Genomic DNA, 21,869 nt, shown 5'->3' on the forward strand with positions numbered 1-21,869 from the left:
AGGGGTTTGATCCATGATCCCTGTGGGTCCCAGGCTCAGGATGTTCCAGGATTCCATGATCCCAGGTGCCACATGCAGACCTGTCCCCGGAGCTGCTCCCAGCCCGATCCCGCTGCCGACAGCGCTCGGCTCCGTCTGTGCCAGGACCAGGACCAGCGATTCCGGGCCGGCTCCTGGAGCTCAGCAGGACACAGGGCTCTTCCCAGCTCATCCCAGGGGTTTCAGCTAAAGAGGGGAGATTTAGATGGGATATTGGGAAGACATCAACACAAAGCATGACTTGAAATTCCCCATTTCAGTGGAAGTTCCTGGAGAGTCCAGTTTGCCAAGTGGAGAGGGGACTGGGAACAAGGGCTGGAGGGACAGGACACGGGGAATGGCTTAAGCCAAAAGAGCAGAGCTTTAGACAGGATCTTGGGAAGGAATTGCTGGCTGGGAGGGTGGGCAGGCCCTGGCACAGGGTGCCCAGAGCAGCTGGGGCTGCCCCTGGATCCCTGGCAGTGGCCAAGGCCAGGCTGGACATTGGGGCTGGAGCAGCCTGGCACAGTGGGAGGTGTCCCTGCCATGGCAGGGCTGGCACTGGAGGGGCTCTGAGGTCCCTTCCCACCCAGCCATTCCAGGATTCCCTGAAGCCAAGGCACAGCCACACCCTGGTCAGTGGCAGAAGCTCTGTTTGATGGGAAGGGCTGGGAAATGCTGCTCCATCAGATCCTTCCCAGAAGGAAACACAACTCTGCTCCTCCACCCAAAGCCAACAGAGCCGGGGCAGGGGCTGGGCCCTCGCTCCGGCACCACACCTGGAGCCGCCCTGGAAGGGGATCCTGGGGAGCAGAGGACAAGGTTGAAGGGTTCCATGTGACTTGAGGAGCCCCTGCATCTCCACCAGCCTGAAATCCTCCATTTCCCAAAAGAACTCAACTGAAATCCTTGGACCATTTTGACTTTGAGGAAGACGGGGAAGACTCACTGGAGGAAGAAAGATGAATTCCCCATCCTGTGGAGCAGAGGAGACTCCAGCTGGAGCAGGAGTGCTCCTCACCGATGTGCCTGGCATACTCCACACATGGAGCTTCCAGCCTTGGAATGACAGCTCAGACTTGAGAGAGCAAACATTCATCTCTGCTGCTGCTGTGCCAGGAAAACCAGGAATCATGGAGTCAGGAAATGGTTTGGGTGGGAAGGGACCTCAGAGCCCCTCCAGTGCCAGCCCTGCCATGGCAGGGACACCTCCCACTGTGCCAGGCTGCTCCAGCCCCAGTGTCCAGCCTGGCCTTGGCCACTGCCAGGGATCCAGGGGCAGCCCCAGCTGCTCTGGGCACCCTGTGCCAGGGCCTGCCCACCCTCCCAGCCAGCAATTCCCAATTCCCAGTCTCCCATCCAGCCCTGCCCTCTGCCACTGGGAAGCCATTCCCTGGCTCCTGGCCCTCCAGCCCTTGGCCCCAGTCCCTCTGCAGCTCTCCTGGAGCCCCTTTAGGCCCTGCAAGGGGCTCTCAGCTCTCCCTGGACCCTTCTCCTCTCCAGGTGAGCACCCCCAGCTCTCCCAGCCTGGCTCCAGAGCAGAGGGGTTCCAGCCCTGGAGCAGCTCCGGGGCCTCTCTGGACTCTCTCCAGCAGCTCCAGGTCCTGCTGCTGTGTCCCCAGGGCTGGGGCAGCTCTGCAGGTGGGGTCTCACCTGAGGGGGCACAGGGGCAGGATCCCCCCTCCCCTGTGCTCCCAGTGATCCCCTGATGTTTGCAGGGAGCACCCCAGAATGCGGGAGCAGTATCCAGGACACGCCTGGACGATCCCAGTTCCTGTCCCCAATGGAATGGGAGAGCCACCAGTGCAGGGCCCACCCTGAGCACGGCCATGGCCACCCCTCTGCCCCAAACAGCTTCACTTCCCCCACAGCAAAACCCTGGTTTCCCAGAAAAGAAACAAAACTTGGACTTCGACCCAAATAAATACCATCTCTGGCGTAGGTTTAGGTTTTTCCAAACCCTCAACAAAGTGACTGACCCCCCGTTCAGCCAAACGCAGGAAAAACATCTTGGGATTTACCAAGCTGGACAAAAATACAACCCTTAAAGAGTTCAACAACGGAATAAACAACCCCAAAGTACCAAGACAACACACGAGGCTAAAACCAAGTCAGACACGGGGCAAAGGTCAGGGGAAAATGAGCAACAAACTTGAAAAATACAAAAAAATGGGAATTCACAAGAAATTCGACAGAACCACCGAAAATTCAAATGTTTTCTCCAACGTCAGCTTCCTGTCCTGCTTGGATTTTCAGGAATACTGACTGATGCCCGTACTGACCCCGTCCCCCCCGGGGCTTTCAGTAGCACAGCCTGGACAGCTGGTTCCAGACACACCAGTCCCAGGAAAAACCACCCAAAACCCCCAAAACCACAGGCTAATGGCCAGAAAATAGGGAAAACACGCCGTAAGCATTCCAAACTTGGACATGGATTAAGGCAAGGCTGTTTTGGATGCATGGAGCTCAGGGGAGGAAGGACGGGAGGGATCCCCCTGAGCCCCATCCCAGAGCAGGAGCGACATTCCCAGAGCCGGCGGAGCTCAGGGAGCCAGGCAGGCCCTCGGGATAATCCCTGCGTGGGCACCCAGGGCTGGGATAAATCCCACAGACAAATCCCAGGCCCGCTCGGGACCGGCCTTCCCGGCGCCGCTGGAAACGCGGAGCGATCGCGGTGGGAGCGCGCCGGGAATGGGAACCCAGCGCTTACCCCAAAAGGCTCTGGTTTTACCCCAAAACAGCCCAGTCCCAAGAGGATTCCGGGGGGATGCGGCTCAGGACAGAGGCACAGTCCCATGTCCAGGAGCTCTGGATGGACAGCAGAGGGAGGGAGGACACACAGGCTCCTGGTGGGAATATCTGCATTGACCAGAAAGTGGGAAAAACGACCCAAATGGGACCCGAATCTGTCCGGACCGAGACACGGAGCACCAGGACTGCACTGGATGAGCCCAGCACCTTCCCATTCCCCACAGCCCATCCATCCCACACTGGAGCCGGAGCCAGGACAAACCCACCACCTTCCCATCCCCTGCTTCCCACCCATCCCAGACCGGAGCCGGAGCTGGAATGAGCCCACCCCGTCCCTGTCCCTCGCTCCAGACCCAGGGAGGAGAGTCCACATTTTCCAGCAAACATTTCTGGGAAGAGATCCAAGAGCTGGGAGCAGCTTCCAACTCTCCCCGCTCCTCCAGAGCCCCTTCCTCATCCTCCTTCTGCCCAAAGCCAGCGCCACGAGATGGGACTTTGCTTTTGGGGTGGTGCACGGCGACAGTCCCACCTCGTCCCCCTTTTTCTGCCACTCCCTTCCAGCCACCCCAGTGCTTGGAAAATTCCATGAACCCCAAAGGCCTCATGGGCTGGGATGAGGCAGCAGAGCCAAGGAAAATAATGTGAAATAATCCCACTGAAATGACTTCAGGGACAGAGAACCAGACGGCTGCAAGAGGGAAGCCATTCCCTGTGTCCTGTCCCTCCAGCCCTTGGCCCCAGTCCCTCTGCAGCTCTCCTGGAGCCCCTTTAGGCCCTGCAAGGGGCTCTCAGCTCTCCCTGGAGCTTCTCCTCTCCAGGTGAGCACCCCCAGCTCTCCCAGGCTGGCTGGTGACACTGCCACTGTCCCTCAGACGAGCTTTAAATGGCTCAGGAGGACTTAACCCAGGTGACCCCAGGAATCCCTGTGTGCCAAAGCCTCAGTGCTGCTCCCAGCACCGGGACCTGGTGCTGCAGGGCTGTTCCCTAAATGGAAGTGGGCACCTTCAAGGGCCTGGATCCTTCCGGAGTCTGAGGCTACAGAGAGGCAGCAGAACCTCCTGGACACTGCCAGGGAGCTGGGAAGGCTCTGGAGCCCCAGGAGAGGCTGAGGGAGCTGGGAAGGGGCTCAGCCTGGAGCAAAGGAGGCTCAGGGGGGACCTTGTGGCTCTGCACAAGTCCCTGACAGGAGGGGGCAGCCGGGGGGGTCGGGCTCTGCTCCCAGGGAACAGGGACAGGAGGAGAGGGAACGGCCTCAGGCTGGGCCAGGGGAGGGGCAGGGTGGGCAGCAGCAGGAATTTCCCCATGGAAAGGGTGCTCAGGCCTTGGCAGGGGCTGCCCAGGGCAGGGGTGGAGTCCTCATCCCTGAAGGGATTTAAAATCCATGTGGATGTGGCACTTGGGGACAGGGGCAGTGGTGGCCTTGGCAGTGCTGGGAACAGCTGGATGGGCTCAGAGGGGTTTTCCAACCTAAACAACTCCATGATTCAATGAAAAACAACCAACAGAACAGAGAAATACAAGAGCTGCACGTGGGGGGCAGCTGGAGCCAGGTGAGCTCTCACCAGGCACAAACACCCCCAGTTGAGCTCCCCCCGTGCCTGCACAATGTCATCCAGCACACCCCGAGGTCCCTTCCCCCCTTCACCCATTACTGGGGTTTTTTTGGAGTTCCAGCATCCTGGGAGGGTGGGCAGGCCCTGGAATAGAATTCCTAGAGCAGCTGGGGCTGCCCCTGGATCCCTGGCAGTGGCCAAGGCCAGGCTGGACATTGGGGCTGGAGCAGCCTGGCACAGTGGGAGGTGTCCCTGCCATGGCAGGGCTGGCACTGGAGGGGCTCTGAGGTCCCTTCTCACCCAGCCCATTCCAGGATTCCCTGACCCTGTTCTGTGACTCCTTGGGGTCCCTGTCCAGGGCTGACCCATCCACACTCCCTCCCCCATGCCCCCCACCCCAGCACCACCTCCAGCCCCGTCTCAGCCGAATGCCAGGAAACCCCAGTAAATCCCGGGATTTACTTGGAGCCCGGCAGCCTCCATCTGGCAGAAGAGCTGCAAATCCCACAGCAGCCTTGCCCGGGGTGGGACGGGTGCCCCAGGCTGGCACTGCAGCCAGGACACCTCAGCAAGTCCCCAGGTGCTGCCTCAGGGAGCCGCAGGTCCCTCCTCACCCCTCCGGTTCCGGGGCAGGACACGCTCTGCTCCCTTCCCTTGCCTTCCCAGGAATTCTGTCCTGTCCCCATCCATCCCTCCCCACCAGTTTGGGGCTCCCCACGGTGCCAGCTGAGCTGCCAGCTGCTCTGCCCTGCAGCACTCCCAGGAATCCCAGATAATTTGGGGTACAATCCTTAACAAGGACGTGTCCGACTCCCCAGGCCGACAACAACACCAGGAGAAGCTGGGATTGCTTTGGGGCAGGTGGGGCTGCTTGGTTTGGGGTTTTTCATTTGTTTTTATAACTTCACAAGGATATCGATCCTCCTGGAGCTGCATCCAGTGCTCCCACTGGGCACAGACGGGAACTTCACCTCTCAAACTGAGACTGCCTCCTTGCTCAGGACATCCACCCCCACATCCCTGCGGGCCCCATCCCATCTCCAGCCCCACATCCCTGCGGGCCCTGCCCCATCTCCAGCCCCACATCCCTGCGGGCCCTGCCCCATCTCCAGCCCCACATCCCTGCGGGCCCCATCCCATCTCCAGCCCCACATCCCTGCGGGCCTCATCCCATCTCCAGCCCCACATCCCTGCGGGCCCCATCCCATCTCCAGCCCCATCTCCAGCCCCACATCCCTGCGGGCCCCATCCCATCTCCAGCCCCATCTCCAGCCCCACATCCCTGCGGGCCCCATCCCATCTCCAGCCCCATCTCCAGCCCCGCATCCCTGTGGGCCCCACCCCATCTCCAGCCCCACATCCCATCTCCAGCCCCACATCCCATCTCCCATCCCATCTCCAGCCCCACATCCCTGCGGGCCCCGCCCCATCTCCCCACAGAGACGACACCTCCCCGGCCTTTCCGTCGCCCCCACAGCCTCTCCAGCCTCTCCCTCCTCGGATGTTCCCTCCGCCCACTCCCTGCGCTCACGAACGCTTTGCACGAGGTGCGAAGGGAAATCTCCCCTTTTATGGCGAAGGCAGCAGATCCCGGCTGGGGGAGCTGCCCCCAGCCCCGCTCCTCCCCCCACTCCCCGCCGCCCTTCCCGGGATGGGTTCCACAGCTCCCAGCTGCTCCCTCCGCTTCCCACCGCGCTTCCTACGGCCCCTGAGCCGGGAACAGATTTCTCCCAGGATGACTCAGAGGATCGCAGCCCTGTGCCTGTCTCATGACTCCACCGGGCAGGCTCCAGGCTGGATTTCTGGAGCAGCGGCAGCTCGGTGCTGCCGATTCATCCCCGCGTGCCGCCCGGCTGGGATGACGGATCACATTCCTTCTGCCTGGCCTGCTGCCACCTGCATCCCTCACGGCCAGGAGAAACGGCGGACACACACTCATGGATGCTCAGGAAGGGCCTTCAGGAAAAAGGAGCCGTTTTTTCCTGGGAAAAAACTTCACTGAAAAGGCTAAGGTTGCAATCATGGAATCCTGGAATGGTTTGGGTGGGAAGGGACCTCAGAGCCCCTCCAGTGCCAGCCCTGCCATGGCAGGGACACCTCCCACTGTGCCAGGCTGCTCCAGCCCCAATGTCCAGCCTGGCCTTGGCCACTGCCAGGGATCCAGGGAATGAAGGAAGGAGCTCCAGCAGCTCATGGAGCTGCTCCTTGAAACCAGACCTGGATGCCAAGCATGGCAAACCTCGAGTTCTGCACCAGCACTAAACAGAAGCACAAAATCCCAACATCCTCGATAGAATTCCCAAGAGATCCGGCACTTGTAAAAAGTCCTCATATAAAAGCAGAGTTGCCAGGAAAACCTCGGGTCAGAGGGAGAATCCAGAAGAAAATCCACATTCTCACCCCCTGCATTAATGACGGTGAGGTGACTCCACTGCCAGGACTTGGGAGGAAAAGGGAAAACTGGGATGCCACGGAGAGGTGGGAACAGTGTGGATGCAGATCGTGTGGGACGGCAGCAAAGCAGCCTCCAAACGTGGCCCAGACCCATCCAAACGGAGGGAAAGAAAACACGAAGTGAAAACACAGACCTGAGTCAGGAGAGCTGAGAGGAACTCGGAGAGGGAGGGAGGAAGGAGAAGTTCAATGGAGGCAGAAATCCCCCCAGGAGAGCCCCACTCTGCTGGAGGAGCCGGGCCAGGAGAGGCCGGGAATGGCTCTGGGACACCCAGGACTGTCTGCAGTGCCACTGTGCCCCCTGCACAGCGCTGCGCTCACCTGGAGAGGGGCTTGGGACGGGGGCAACCGCCAGGTGCGATTAGATGGGATATCGGGAAGAAATTCTTGGCTGTGAGGGTGCTGAGGCACTGCCACACTGAAATTCCTGCTGCTGCCCACCCTGCCCCTCCCCTGGCCCAGCCTGAGGCCGTTCCCTCTCTCCTGTCCCTGTTCCCTGCGAGCAGAGCCCGACCCTGCCCGGATCGGCCCTCCTGACAGGGAGTTGTAGGAAACCACCTTCCTCAGCTTTCCAAACATCTCTGCAGGAATTCCCAGCCCTGGGAATACCTGACACACCCCCAGGCAGGCGGAGCTGACAGCCCGCTCCTGCAGACAATTCCTGCGGGAATCAGCCGGGCTCTCGCTGCTCCGGTGCGGAATCAGGGCGGCACCGTCCATCCCTGGCACTGTCTGACCTCCTTCCTGCCCGGGGCTGCTGAGCTCACCTTGATCCCATCCCGGAGCTTATCCCTGTCCTTTCCAATCACCTGCCTGTCCAGAGGGAGCCCAGCTGCCGCTCCCTGGGCTCATCCCGCGTGAAACCACCAGAGTTCTGCTCATCCCTAAACCCAGCCCGTGGCACGGCCCCGCCGGAGCCGGGCGAGGCTGAAGCCGACGATTGTCCTCGGCTGGGCCCTGACAGAGGCGCTGTGTGAGGGACAGCTGGGCAGTGTCCCCACAGCTGCGTCCCCAGAGCCCTGCCGAGGGACAGCGAGGCCCGAGCAGCGTCACCTGCCCGCGGGTCCAGCTCCTTGCCTGCCCTTGGAGAGCTCATTGCCAGCTCTCCCCATCAAAGGGCATCACAGCTGGCAGGTGAAGGCGAGGATGAGCACCCAGCCGCCACCTCCCAACGCCTGGCTGGGCATCCTGATGGGAATTTGCTGCGGGGCTGCCCAGGTCTCGTTAACAGGAGCGCGGCTGGGACTACCTCACAAACACCAAATACCAGGGCAAGGTCCTAAAACCAGGCCAGAGGCTTTTCCCACATAAAACAGCGACATTATGGCAGCTTTGGAGCAGAGCTGACTTGGAATCAGGGAATTGTTTGGGTTGGAAAAGCATCGGGTCCGACTGTTCCCAGTGTTGCCAAGGCCACCGCTGACTCTGTCCCCAGGTGACTCCACCCCTGCCCTGGGCAGCTGGGCCAGGGCTGCACAGCCCTTTCCAGGAGGGAATTCCCCAATATCCAACCTGAACCATTCCCTCTCCTCCTGTCCCTGTTCCCTGGGAGCAGAGCCCGACCCCCCCGGCTGCCCCCTCCTGTCAGGGACTTGTGCAGAGCCACAAGGTCCCCCCTGAGCCTCCTTTGCTCCAGGCTGAGCCCTTTTCCCAGCTCCCTCAGCCACTCCTGGGGCTCCAGACCCTTCCCAGCTCCGTTCCCTGCCCTGGACAGGAGCACTGGGAGGTTTCAGAGGGACAGTGTGCAGGAGGCCGTTGTCACTGTCCCCCCTGGATGCAGCGCCGAGCCCCTTGGAGCATCCCGGCTGGGATCACTGGGATCACCGGGATCAGACTGGCACGGCCCCAGCCCTGCTCTGGGAAGGGTGTGACAGTGACAGTGACACACGAGTGGCCTTATCTGGGCCATCAGCAGAGCCCCGGCCGGGGCAGGAAGATGCTGCAGAGCTCACGGAGAAGCTGCTTTGCTGCACTTCCTGCAGCTCCCCACAGAAACATCTCGGCTGCTCGCACACCACACTCAGCTCTTCCTCCCCAAAAACTCCCTCCCGCTGCCTCGTCTCGATCAAAGAGCTCACAGACACAAAAATAACGTGCAAGGCTCTCCGGATCCCGGCGACGAGGCCGCGGGAGCTGCCAAACGTGCGGCTGCTCCCTGCCAGGGGACACGTGGCACTCGGAGCCACTCCACGAACAAAAACCTCTGGAACTGGTGCGGGAGGCAGGGAGAGGGAGGGCCCTCACTGCTGCTCCCCACGTGCCCCGACCCCCACCCACTGCCTGCCCCTGAAACCAGTCCCCAAATCCTCCCACAGGGTCCCACCAATCCCCAAATCCTCCCACAGGGTCCCACCAGTCCCCAAACTCCCCCACAGGGTTTCACCAGCCCCCAAATCCTCCCACAGGGTCCCCAAACCCCCTCATAGGGTCCCACCAGTCCCCAAATCCTCTGGGCCTCCCCTGGGACCAGCTGCCACCACGGAAGGGATGAACACGCTCTGGAGATGGGAAGGATCATTCCCAGGAGCAGGAATTCCCTGCCCCGAGGCCTGCAGGGCTCTCTGAGCTCAGGTTTGCCACAACAGCAGCATTTAGTGGTCAGGAGCTCCGGAGCCACAGCAGGAACAGAGCGGCCCTGGAGGCATCAGCACCACGATCCCGGAGAGAGGTGGGAGAAAAGCTCCTCCAGATCCTGTCCAATCACTGCGGATCATCCCTGATCCCCCAGGTGTCGCAGGGAACCAAACCAAAGGGGTTTTCAGGGTTAACTCCTCCCCCTGCAGCCCGGGCAGCTCCAGTTTGGGGTTTGTTTGTGTTTTTAGCACCCATAAAACCGCAGCTGCTGCGCCAGCCCAGCGCTGGGAACGGGAAAAGGGAACCGGCTGCAAGGAAAGGCTTCGGATTCAGGGAGAAACACGAGCTGGGGTTGGAGAGACCAGAGAGGAAAGTGCTAAATCCTCCTTGCAGCAAATAAAATATCACAAACAGGGCAAGGATCTGGTACAACAGCTGGGTTAGGTCCGTGTCCAGCTCACCTTCAGCCACCTCCCCAAAGCAGGGACGGGTACACTCCAAGGAACACGGGACACCCTCCCTGGCCACAGCAGCAGGGAATTCTGGCAAGGAAATCCAGCTGGACACAGGAATGTCCCCTCCAAAGGGGGAGAAAAGACCAGCCCAGAGCTCCATCTCTGATTTCCCTGCTCAGGTGCTGCTCGACATCCAGCCTGATCCATCCTTCACCGATAACAACAACGTTCATTCCAACATGGAAAAGGAGGGGCAGCCAGGATGGTGTTCAGGGCAGGGAACTCTGGGAAGGGTCTGGAGCCCCAGGAGAGGCTGAGGGAGCTGGGAAAGGGGCTCAGGCTGGAGCAAAGGAGGCTCAGGGAGGCCCTTGTGGCTCTGCACAAGTCCCTGACAGGAGGGGGCAGCCGGGGGGGTCGGGCTCTGCTCCCAGGGAACAGGGACAGGAGGAGAGGGAACGGCCTCCGGCTGGGCCAGGGGAGGGGCAGGGTGGGCAGCAGCAGGAATTTCCCCATGGAAAGGGTGCTCAGGCCTTGGCAGGGGCTGCCCAGGGCAGGGGTGGAGTCCTCATCCCTGAAGGGATTTAAAATCCATGTGGATGTGGCACTTGGGGACAGGGGCAGTGGTGGCCTTGGCAGTGCTGGGAACAGTTGGACTGGATGGGCTCAGAGGGGTTTTCCAACCTAAACAACCCCGAGATTCCATAATGAATCTCTCCCCATCCACAAACACACCTCGCTGGAGCTGGAGGAGCTCAGGCCCAGCTCAGGCCCAACCCCGGCCCGCAGCCCTGGCACTGCCCAAGGACAGCTCTGAGCCCTGGCACTGTCACCGTCCGGCCTCTGACCCCGGGGTGGGACCCGCAGCCCACGGAGCTGCTCCTCCCGGGCAGGAGTTCAAAGGGAAGGAGACGAGGATTAATGGAGCAGCTGGGATCGGAGGAGCCACAGTTCCCAGGCCGCTGGGTGCAGCTGGAAGCTGTGTGGGCTGGTGGGAGGGGAGACCCCTTCCACAGGCACCCAGTGGCTGCACATGGAATCAGGGAACCCCAGACTGCTCTGGGTGGGTGGGAAGGACCTTAAACATCACCCAGTGCCAGCCCTGCCATGGCAGGGACACCTCCCACTGTGCCAGGCTGCTCCAGCCCCAATGTCCAGCCTGGCCTTGGCCACTGCCAGGGATCCAGGGGCAGCCCCAGCTGCTCTGGGCACCCTGTGCCAGGGCCTGCCCACCCTCCCAGCCAGCAATTCCCAATTCCCAGTCTCCCATCCAGCCCTGCCCTGTGGCACTGGGAAGCCATTCCCTGGCTCCTGGCCCTCCATGCCTTGGCCCCAGTCCCTCTGCAGCTCTCCTGGAGCCCCTTTAGGCCCTGCAAGGGGCTCTCAGCTCTCCCTGGAGCTTCTCCTCTCCAGGGGAACACCCCCAGCTCTCCCAGCCTGGCTCCAGAGGGGCTCCAGCCCTGGAGCAGCTCCAGGGCCTCTCTGGATTTGCCCCCTGTGCCCATCCCCACCTTTCCCCGAAGCCGGGCACGTGGCTGGGAGCATCTCCGCACGTGGCAGGGCCATTCCCAGCCTCTCTTTCCCTGAGCAAATATTGACCCAGCAAACAGCTCCACCACTGCTGCCAACCCCGGGGGCTTTTCCAAGGCCAGGATTTTGCTGGACGTTCCCAGAACCGGCTGAGTCAAACCTGAGTCACTCGGCCACGGCCACGCATGACAGAGTGACACGGGTGGGTCCCACCAGGAGAGCTGGAGCCCAACCCAGCCATGGGAGGGACAGCAGCGGGATGAGCCCTGAGAGCCCTGCCCTGGCCTTGGATCCACCTCAGCTTCTCCCACCAGGAACTAACTCCAGCCCCAGGAGCTGCCAGCACCCCAGGAAGGGCAGGAGTGTCCTGAGTCCTGTCTGTGCCCTCGCTCCTCACACAACCCACACAAAAACCACCCCAAAACCTGCCCCAAACACCTCACGGAAAGAGCACCTCCTGTGCCACCCTCCTCCTCCTCCCACGGAGCCACCGAGCCCCAGGCCGGGGGGAGTGAGGAGCTTTCTGTGCAGGGAGGGCACAAACGTAGGGTGATGAGCACAGAAACAGAGAAACCACCACGACTTCCCGAGGCCTCTGAGCAGCCTCAGCACCCTCTACACCCAGCCTGACACCCACGGGACAGCAGCACCTCCCGGCTCTCCAGGACTGCAGCAGGGATCAGTTCTGGAATGGCTGGGTGGGAAGGGACCTCAGAGCCCCTCCAGTGCCAGCCCTGCCATGGCAGGGACACCTCCCACTGTGCCAGGCTGCTCCAGCCCCAATGTCCAGCCTGGCCTTGGCCACTGCCAGGGATCCAGGGGCAGCCCCAGCTGCTCTGGGCACCCTGTGCCAGGGCCTGCCCACCCTCCCAGCCAGCAATTCCCAATTCCCAATCTCCCATCCAGCCCTGCCATCCAGCAGCGTAAAGCCCCTGGGAAATCCCAAATCGATCCCAAGCCAGGTCTTGGCTCCCATCACCCAGGCTGTGCCCATCCAGTGCTCCCTATCCAAAATTTCCAGACTCCTTCAACCACACAGTTTGGAATTGAGCTGTCCTGGGCTCTCAGGGCACAGGGGATGCACAGAGAAAACCCCTCAGATACCAAGGTAGAACCAGGCACAATCCTGGCTCTGGGAAGCTGTCATCTGTCTGCAGTGCTGGGAAGAGCCAGGAGAATTAAAAACATCTATTTCCAGGGAATAACATGAGCAATCAGCACACAGTAAAACAGACACTGGCATGGAAGGATCCGATTCCCACTGCTGGGAGCATTGAGCTCCACGCTTTTCCCTGGAGCCCCTGTCCCACACAGCCGCAGGGAGCGGGCCGGGTGTCGGACACAGCTGGGGACACGGGGATGCCGTGCCAGGCAGGTGGGGTGCCCCTGCTCTGCGTTCCCGGACACAGCCCCTGCGGCTCCACAAACCAGGAAAAGCATCCGGAGGCCCGCCTGGATCACAGACACCCCGTGCAGCCGGAGCAGCTCAAGGCCCCGGTCCCACAGCCAAACCCACAGCCCCTGAGAGAGTTCGGAGCCCTTTTCTGCCCCTTGCAGAGGAGCAGGACGTAGTCCCAGGCCCTGCACCACAGCCCCAGGGCACAGGGCAGCTCCAGCAGCAGCACCCAGTGACCCCAGTGACCCCGGCATGGCCTCGCTCCAGCCTGGATCTGCTTTTGGTTTTGTTCCCACAAATTGCACTGAGCCACGGCAACATCTCATGGAGCCAGGCTGCGAGGGAAGGGAAGGCTCCAGGGAGAGCTGAGAGCCCCTTGCAGGGCCTAAAGGGGCTCCAGGAGAGCTGCAGAGGGACTGGGGACAAGGGCTGGAGGGCCAGGAGCCAGGGAATGGCTTCCCAGTGGCAGAGGGCAGGGCTGGATGGGAGATTGGGAATTGGGAATTGCTGGCTGGGAGGGTGGGCAGGCCCTGGCACAGGGTGCCCAGAGCAGCTGGGGCTGCCCCTGGATCCCTGGCAGTGGCCAAGGCCAGGCTGGACATTGGGGCTGGAGCAGCCTGGCACAGTGGGAGGTGTCCCTGCCATGGCAGGGCTGGCACTGGAGGGGCTCTGAGGTCCCTTCCCACCCACCCCAGCCTGGGATTGTATCTCTGGAGATGCTGCAGAGCCACCGCAGCTCCCACCACCCCACCAGACCTTTCCCTTTCACATCCCCAACTGCAAACCCGTCCCTGCCCAACCACAAATCCCACAGGCACGGAACCCGTGGCACTCAGCAGCACCCGGGAACGCGCCGGGGCTCCGGCAGTGCCGAGGGGCCCGTCCAGCCCTGGTGCAGCTCAGCCCAGCTTTGTTTACAGGTGAGGTTTTTACAGGGGAGGTGCCAGCCCGGCACGGCCCAGCACGGCACAGCCCAGCCTGGCACGGCCCACGGCTCTGCCAGACCAACCCAACCTGTACCGCAATTAGTCACCGGCAGATGAGCGCCGCTGCCCTTCCTCCCACGTTATCTAAGCAGGGAGGGGGGTGGGAAAACAGGGCAGTGAGCCGGGAATGCTGCCAGCCTGATCCCAAAAATCACAGAGCCGGTGTCGGTCCATCTCTGCATCCCTGGGGACAGGCTGGCACATCCTGGGGGCACAGCACGGGAGAACACTAGGACGCCCTCAGACTGGGATGGGACGGGGTTTGCTTTGGGTGTCACAGAGATGCCACAACTCCTGGGTGCCTCATCCTGGAGAGGTCACGCCTGGCCTGAGTGTGCCATCCCAGCAGCCAGGAGGCTTGGGCTGTGTCTGGGACCTGTCCCTTCCCATGGCATCCTGGATCTATCCCCTCCCCACAACATCCCAGACCTGTCCCTTCCCATGGCATCCTGGATCCAACCCCTCCCCACAACATCCCAGACCTGTCCCTTCCCATGGCATCCTGGATCTATCCCCTCCCCACAACATCCCAGACCTGTCCCTTCCCATGGCATCCTGGATCCAACCCCTCCCCACAACATCCCAGACCTGTCCCTTCCCATGGCATCCTGGATCTATCCCCTCCCCACAACATCCCAGACCTGTCCCTTCCCATGGCATCCTGGATCCAACCCCTCCCCACAACATCACGGACCTGTCCCTTCCCATGGCATCCTGGATCCAACCCCTCCCCACAAAATCCTGGATCCATCCCCTCCCCACAACATCACGGACCTGTCCCTTCCCATGGCATCCTGGATCCAACCCCTCCCCACAACATCCTGGATCCATCCCCTCCCCACAACATCCTGGATCCATCCCCTCCCCGCAGAGAGGAGTTAAGCCAAAACAAAATGAACATTTACATCAGAGGAACACGATTTGTTAAGGGTGAGCTTTTCCCTTTCCAGGGTCACAGAATCACGGAGTGATTTGGGTGGGAAGGGTCCAGAAAGTTCATCTCGATCCACCCCTGCCATGGCAGGGACACCTCCCACTGTCCCAGGGGGCTCCAAGCCCCATCCAACCTGGCCTCAGACACTGCCAGGGATGCAGGGGCAGCCACAGCTGTTCTGGGAATCCTATTCCAGGGCCTCCCCACCCTCGCAGCCAGGAATTCCTGCCCAAGATCCCACCTGAGCCTGTTCTTCCTTTTGCCTGTCCCACTACAGCCAACCACACCACCTCACAGCACCGTCCCTCTCCCCATGACAAATCCCAAATGACCCCAGGCACACGTGGGATGTTTCTGTTCCCTTGGAAACTCAGGCTCTGGGAGTCACAGCAAGGAAATCCAGGCTGAAGGAACCCGAGGAACACCAGGAAGGAATTCCTGGAAGCAATGCCAGGCCAAAGGAACGCCGGGTCTCTCAGCCCCACCAGTCCCACACCAGTTCGAAGCACCAGTTCGAAGGTGCAGGTAGCAGCTGCAGCATCCTCAGGGAGGAGATGAGGCAGAAGATGCAGGAGGAAGCACTTGGAAGCAGGACAAAGGGGTACAACCACGCAGCATCGCTCCAGCCCTCCCCTTGCTCCTGAGACAACGTGGAATCTGCTCCCAGACGGAATCTTGGAATCCCCCCCCCCGCCAGCTCCTGCAGCCCCCTCCCACCCCAGGCATGGTCTGACCCATGGCAGAGCAGCTCCTGCTCATCCCAGTGCCACAGGACAACGGGAAATTCCACTGGGGGAAAATGCCTGCAATAACAACAGTAACAACAATAACAACAGTAACAACAACCCAAACCAACAGCACACGATCAGAAAGCCCTCAGGAAACACCAAGTCGGATCCAGCCTGCTCTGCTCTCCGGCATTCCCCACACACAGCTCGTTCCTCCTGCCCTCCACAAGGGACCCCCGGCTGCTCCGGGCTTGCAGAGACGGCGGACGGGGCCGGGATCCTCACGGAGCACTGCAAACCCTGGCACCGTGGATCTGAACCGAGCTCCTGGCCCCAGCAGCACCCCACAACAACCAAACCCACGTCAGAACAAGGATTCCCCTTCCCCAGCTCCCAGCACAGGCTCGGAATAACCTGAGCCAGCAGCCTGGGAACGTGCCAGGTGGGAAGGGATGCTCGGGGGGAGTTCTGCAACAAAGCCCTGATTTTAGGGCACTTCACCTCCTTTGTGATGCTGCCAAGGCTCATTTTCCCCAAAAGCTGTTGGGGGCAGGAAGCAGAAGGAAATACAATGGAAAGAGACCCTAAATCCCAAATAAGGGACACCCCACGACCAAAACAACCATCACTAGCACCTGACGGCGAGCAGGGATGTGGGAGTGGACGAAGGAATGAGGTGTCCCACAGATCTGGGGGTCAGGAGCACCCGAGAGAGCAAGGAGGGCACAAGGACCTGCCTGAGGGGGCTGTGGATGCCTGGGGAGCAGGGCTGGGAGCAGGACACCCCATCCCAGGGGCTGTGGGTGCCTGGGGAATGGGGCTGGGGGCACAACACCCCATCCCAGGGGCTGTGGGTGCCTGGGGAACGGGCCTGGGGGTACAACATCCCATCCCAGGGGCTGTGGGTGCAACACCCCATCCCAGGGGCTGTGGGTGCCTGGGGAACGGGCCTGAGGGTACAACATCCCATCCCAGGGCCTGGGGGTGCAACACCCCATCCCAGGGGCTGTGGGTGCCCACTGGAAGCAGGATTGGGAGCACGATGTCCCATCCCTGGGGCTGTGGATGCGCAGGGGCACCAGGCCCGGGGACATGCCCGGAGGACAGCAATGCCCCCCCTCCGAGCCCAGCCGATGTTTCCGGAGCGGTGACAGCTCGCGCATGGCGGGGGAGGGGGACAGACTGAGAACACCCAAACCGTGAATCCGCGGAACCGCGCAGGGGCGGCTCCGGCTGCCGGGGCGGCGGGAGCTTCCCCGGGGGCTGCTCAGAGGGGCCTCACGGGGGGCTAAGAACTGCCCGGCCCGGGACCGGCCACGGCCCCGCAGCCCCGGGATGGGCCCGCAGCCCCGGGACGGCTCCGCACGCCCGGCCCGGGCTCACCCCGCACACCCGCGACGGCCCCGCAGCCTCGTCCCGAGCCCGCACCCTGGTCCAGGACCACCCTATACCCCCGGCCCCGCACCCCCGGCCCGAGCTCACCCCGCACCCCCGGCCCCGCACCCACCCCACACGCCCGGCCCCGCATCCCCGGCCAGGGCGGCCCCGCGCGGGCCCGGCCCCCCCGCGTCCCTCTGCCGCTCACCGCGCTTGCCGGGGTCGTATCCCACGAGCACGAAGTAGTCTGCCAGGCGGGCCATGGCGGCGGGGGCGGCCCGGGCCGGCCCCGGGAGCCCCGCGAGGCCGCACTCGGCTCCTCAGGGCGCCGCCGCCCGCCCGCGCCCACCGCCCGCCGCCACCGCCATCTTGGCCCCGCGCGCACCGCGCCTGCGCCAGCGCCGGGCGCCGCGGGGGCGGGGCCGCGCCTCCCATTGGCTGCGGGCGGGAGGGGCGGGGCCGGGGCGCGGAGGGGGCGGGGCCGGGGCACGGAGGGGGCGGGGCCGGGCGCGGGGCTTCCCCGAGGGGGAGGGGAGGGGGACGGGGTCCGGGGGGGGGACACGGGGACAGCCCGGTGTGCGGGACAGCCCGGGGGCACGGACAGCACGGACACGGTGTACGGGAACAGCCCGGTGTGCGGGACAGCCCGGGGGCACGGACAGCACGGACACGGTGTGCGGGACAGCCCGGTGTGCGGGGACAGCCCGGGGGCACGGACAGCACGGACACGGTGTGCGGGACAGCCCGGTGTGCGGGACAGCCCGGGGGCACGGACAGCACGGACACGGTGTGCGGGACAGCCCGGTGTGCGGGACAGCCCGGGGGGCACGGACAGCCCGGTGTGCGGGACAGCCCGGGGGCACGGACACCTCGTGTGTGCACGGACACGGTGTGCGGGAACAGCCCGGTGTGCGGGACAGCCCGGTGTGCGGGACAGCCCGGGGGCACGGACACCTCGTGTGTGCACGGACACGCGTGTGCGGGGGTCGCCCGGGTGTGCACAAACACCGGGTGTGCACGGACCCCTCAGATTTGCACGGACATGGGTGTGCACGGGCACCCCCCTGCGTGTGCACGGACACGCGTGTGCATGGACCCCCCAGGAGTGTACAGACCCCTCAGGTGTGCACGGACACGCGTGTGGGGAACTTCCGGATGTGGGGGGGACCCCCCCAGGTGAGCACAGACCCTCCGCAGGTGTGCACGGCCCCCAGGGTGCCCACCCCTCTCAGTTGTGCACGACCCCCCATTCCACACAGCCCCCCGGAAAGGACCCCCGCAGCTGTGCATCCCCCACAGGTGTGACCCCCACACAGGTGTGACCCCACACAGGTGTGACACCACACAGGTGTGACCCCCCCACACACAGGTGTGCATCCCCCACACAGGTGTGCATCCCCCACAAGTGCGACCCCACACAGGTGTGTCCCCACACACAGGTGTGACCCCTCCCAAGACATGACCCTGAGGCGCGGTGCCCCCACCCCTGGGTGCCGGCACACACTCGGGGGCGCAGGGCAGCCCCCCACCCCCGGACAGCCCCTGGAGCCTCGCAGGGCGGCAGTGGCCCCACGGCAGCGTGGGCAGCACGGTGCCAGTCCCTCCCGGCAGCTGGGAGCCGTCCTCGCCATCCGCACAGGTCCTTGTGCCAGCCCGCCGGGGGACAGGGCTGGGGGTCCGCGGGGTGCTGAGGTGGCGGCGTGCCCCGGCAGCCCGTGGTGCCCCTGGCACGGAGCAGCGGTGGCAGTGCCAGTGCGGCCATCCCGTTAAGTTCCGTTCCATCCCGTCCCACCCCACCCCGCAGCTCTCCCGTGCCAGGACCAGGACACGCCCGGGGGGCTCGGGCAGGACCCGCCCCTCGGATGCCGCCGGCCGGGGCCGTCCCGGGGCGCGGGGTCGCGGGCACGCACCGGGGCACAGCCGCTGCCGAGCCGGGAATGATTCATCGGGAAAATCCCCATTCCCACCCCCACGCGGGAGCGGGACGTGGGGTGCGTGCGGGATGGGGGGGCAGCCCGGCGCCGCCCGGCCCCGGCCCCCCGAGGGGCACTGGGGGTCCGGGCAGAGCGCTCCGGCCGTGCCAGAGCCACGGGCAGCAGCGGCACCGGGTGCTCCCCACACCTGCAGCCTGGGGGCTCATCCCGCGGTGTCCCTGGGGTGGGAGGGGTGCCCGGGGTGCGGGGCATGGACAGTCCAGGGCATCCCCATCCCCCGGCCTCGGGGCTCATCCCCTCCCCGGCTCGGACGGCTCCCCGGGATGTGCAGCCGGCCCCAGCAGCCCCCCAGAGCGGGGTCCCCCCGCACCCCACGCCCCGGCCGGGGGTGATGCAACCCTGCCCGGCCCTTGCACCTCCTGCCCAGCCCCTCCGGCCGCCGCGTGTCGGGACATGTGCGGCGTCGGGACACGGCTGGCTCCTTGCCACGGGCACCGGCCCCGCTGCCACGCCCCGGGCACCGCTGCGGGGTCCCCACAGAGACCCCCAATCCCTCACACCGGGCTGGTCCCCACTCGCGGGCAGACCCCACCTGGGAAAGGAGGGGGGGGTCCCACAGCACGAGGGGGTTCCTGGGGACACCGGGAGGTCACACGGTGCTGGGGCAGTGGTGACCGGTGGCATCGAGCCGCAGGTGTCCCAGTGCCATGTGCCGTGTGCCCGTTCCTGCACGGCTCGGCCGTCAGCCGGGGCCCGCTCCGTGGGGCTGGGTGGGGGTCTGGCACCGGGGTGGCCGTCCCCGTGTCCCCATGTCCCCATGTCCCCACACCCCACGTCCCTGCGTCCCCCTGTCCCCATGCACAGGAGCCACGCCTGGATCCCAGTTTGCAGGCGGCGGAGTGGGGTCTGTGCGGACACACAGATCAGGGCAGAGCCGCTGAGGTCCCGTGGGACAGCGACACGGGGCCAGGGGTGCGCTGGTCGGACCACCGGCAGGGGACAGCCCAAGGGACGGGTACCCGGCGAAGGGTGACAGCCGGGACGTGGCACCGGAGCGGTGCCGGAGGGTGGGAACAGGGAAACCGGGCTGATGTACCCTGGAAGCTCCCGGGGGTGTGACCTGGCCTGTGCCAGGGTGGAACGGGCACGGGGACACCGGCGGGAATTGGAGCGGGCAGGGGTCGGCGCTGGCACCGCGGGGATCGGTGCCGGCTGCCAGTGCCGTGGTCCGGCCCACCCACGGGCCGTGGTGGCCGCGGGTGACACGGAGCAGGGGCTGTGCGGGACCCGCAGTGGCAGCAGCGGGCACAGGGAGCCCCGAGGCACGGGGCACGGGTCTGGGGACAGGAACGGGGCCACGGGCACGGGGACACAGGGCACGTGCAGAGCTGGGTCGTGCCGTGTGCCCGGGATCCTGGTACTGGGGACACTGGGGACGCTGGGGATGCTGGCATTCCTGAGGATGCTGGGGACACTGGGGATGCTGAGGACCCTGAGGACACTGGGGATGCTGAGGATGTTGGGGATACTGGGGACACCGGGCATGCTGGTGACGCTGGGGACACTCACGTGTCTGCAGAGGCTGCAGGAATTGGTTTCTTCCCTCTCCCGGCAGTTCCCGGCCGTTCCCGCGGCCCTGACACGGAGCCCAATGTCCCGGGGCAGCTCTGTCCCCGCTCCCCGGCGGGACACGGCTCCGGGGCCGTGTGCGGGCACTTTAGGGGAGCCGGGGTCGCGGCCAGAGGGTCCCGGTGGGTTCAGGGATGGGGTAGCGGCCCCTCGGTTCGGGGGTCCGGGTTGTGCCCCGCACCCCTGCCTGGACACAGCGGGTGCTGCTGCTGGGACGGGGGGGCAGCCCTGGCACGGCCCGGGGAGGGTCCCGGCGCTTTTTGGGAAGCGGGTGACCGGAGCGGGGCTGCGGGTGCTGCTCCCAGCCCCCGCCCTGCCCCGGGGCCTCAGCCAGCAGGCAATTAAGCTAATTAAAACTTCTCCTGAGTTCCCAGGGCCGGGAGCCAGCGGAGAGAGAAAGTGCTGCCGGGCCCCGGCGACGGATGAGGTGACCCGGGGACGGCAGCTCCCGGTGTGGGTCCGGCGGCGGCACGGCTGGGCGACAGCAGCTCCCGGGGTGGCTGCCGCAGGTCACCCGGTGCCGGGGCGGCCGTGAGCCGGCGGCCGGATCCAGCACGGCCGAGCAGGGGAGCGGCACCCGGGATCCTTCCCTGTGCCCCGGGAATGGGGATCCCTGAGCAGGAGGAGGAGGGCAGGGAAAGGCGTTCTGCCTCTGCTGAGGGACCGGCAGGCTCAGCTGGACCCCTGCCCTATCCCCAGAGCCCCCTCCTCATGCCCAGGCTTATTCTGGTGACACTGATCCCGGTGACATGGCTTTGTCCCTGGGGGCGACAGCGGCGGGCGCTGCCCCACCCTGGGACCCGCACAGGGTCCTGGGAGGGGAGCCCCAGCCAGGACCCCCGGAATGGCCCTGGGGTCGCTGTTGGGGTGCTGGCACTGTGCCGGGGCCGTGCTGGGTGACAGATGTCACTCCCTGAGGTCCGTGCCCCAGATCCCACGGGATGTCACACACGGGGACACCGCGGTGGTGGCGGTGGGCTCAGGGCAGGGGTCGAGGGGCCCAGAGCAGCGGATGTGCCGCGTACCCCCACCCGCGGCTCTCGGCGTTGTTTTGAGCCGGGTTTTTCTCTCTGGCTGGGACAATCCAGCAGCAGCCCAGCGGAAGAGCCCGGGACGCCGCAGAAATCCCCCGGGAGCCGTGCGGGGCCGGGGATCGCGGCGCTGGGGACGGCCGTGCCCACAGCCCCGCTCAGGCTCTGCCCGGTCCCCTGCCCGGTCCCCACCGCCCCGGGATCAGGTGCTGCCCCAAATCCCCCCGCACGGCGCGGGTGTGTGGAGCCTTTGTGTCCCGATAATGCGGAAGAATCCCAGCGATTCCGGGCACGCGGAGGCCCCCGGCTCCTCGGCCTGGGGAAGCCGCGTCGGGGGGAGAGGGTACCCCCCGACCCTGGGGTCCGGGGCCGGCTCGGACACCCGGGGGTGCTGGGGGTCCCCTCCCCAACCGCAGCGGGAGCGCCCAGACCCCGTCCAGGAGCAGGAGTTGGGGGTCCCGGCGATGGAGGCTGTGGGGACCCCTCCCCTGCCGAGCTCTGGCTGCCCAGCTCAGGAGCAGC

The 21,869-nt window shown here is 64.6% G+C and overlaps 1 protein-coding gene across 3 annotated transcripts in view; it reads right to left on the reverse strand.

Moving 5' to 3' along the window:
• Positions 1-17,100, reverse strand: part of SBF1 (SET binding factor 1) — a 62,527-nt gene extending 45,427 nt beyond the window's left edge. For all 3 annotated transcript variants that reach the window (XM_069033514.1, XM_069033504.1, XM_069033494.1), the window contains exon 1: positions 16,962-17,100. In XM_069033514.1, the coding sequence (XP_068889615.1) occupies positions 16,962-17,016 (55 nt within the window). In that variant the 5' untranslated portion in view covers positions 17,017-17,100. The remainder of the gene's footprint in view (positions 1-16,961) is intronic.
• Between the last annotated feature and the right edge of the window lie 4,769 nt (positions 17,101-21,869).

Source organism: Aphelocoma coerulescens, chromosome 1A (assembly GCF_041296385.1).
Source record: "Aphelocoma coerulescens isolate FSJ_1873_10779 chromosome 1A, UR_Acoe_1.0, whole genome shotgun sequence".
In the NCBI taxonomy this organism is placed as follows: Eukaryota; Metazoa; Chordata; class Aves; order Passeriformes; family Corvidae; genus Aphelocoma; species Aphelocoma coerulescens.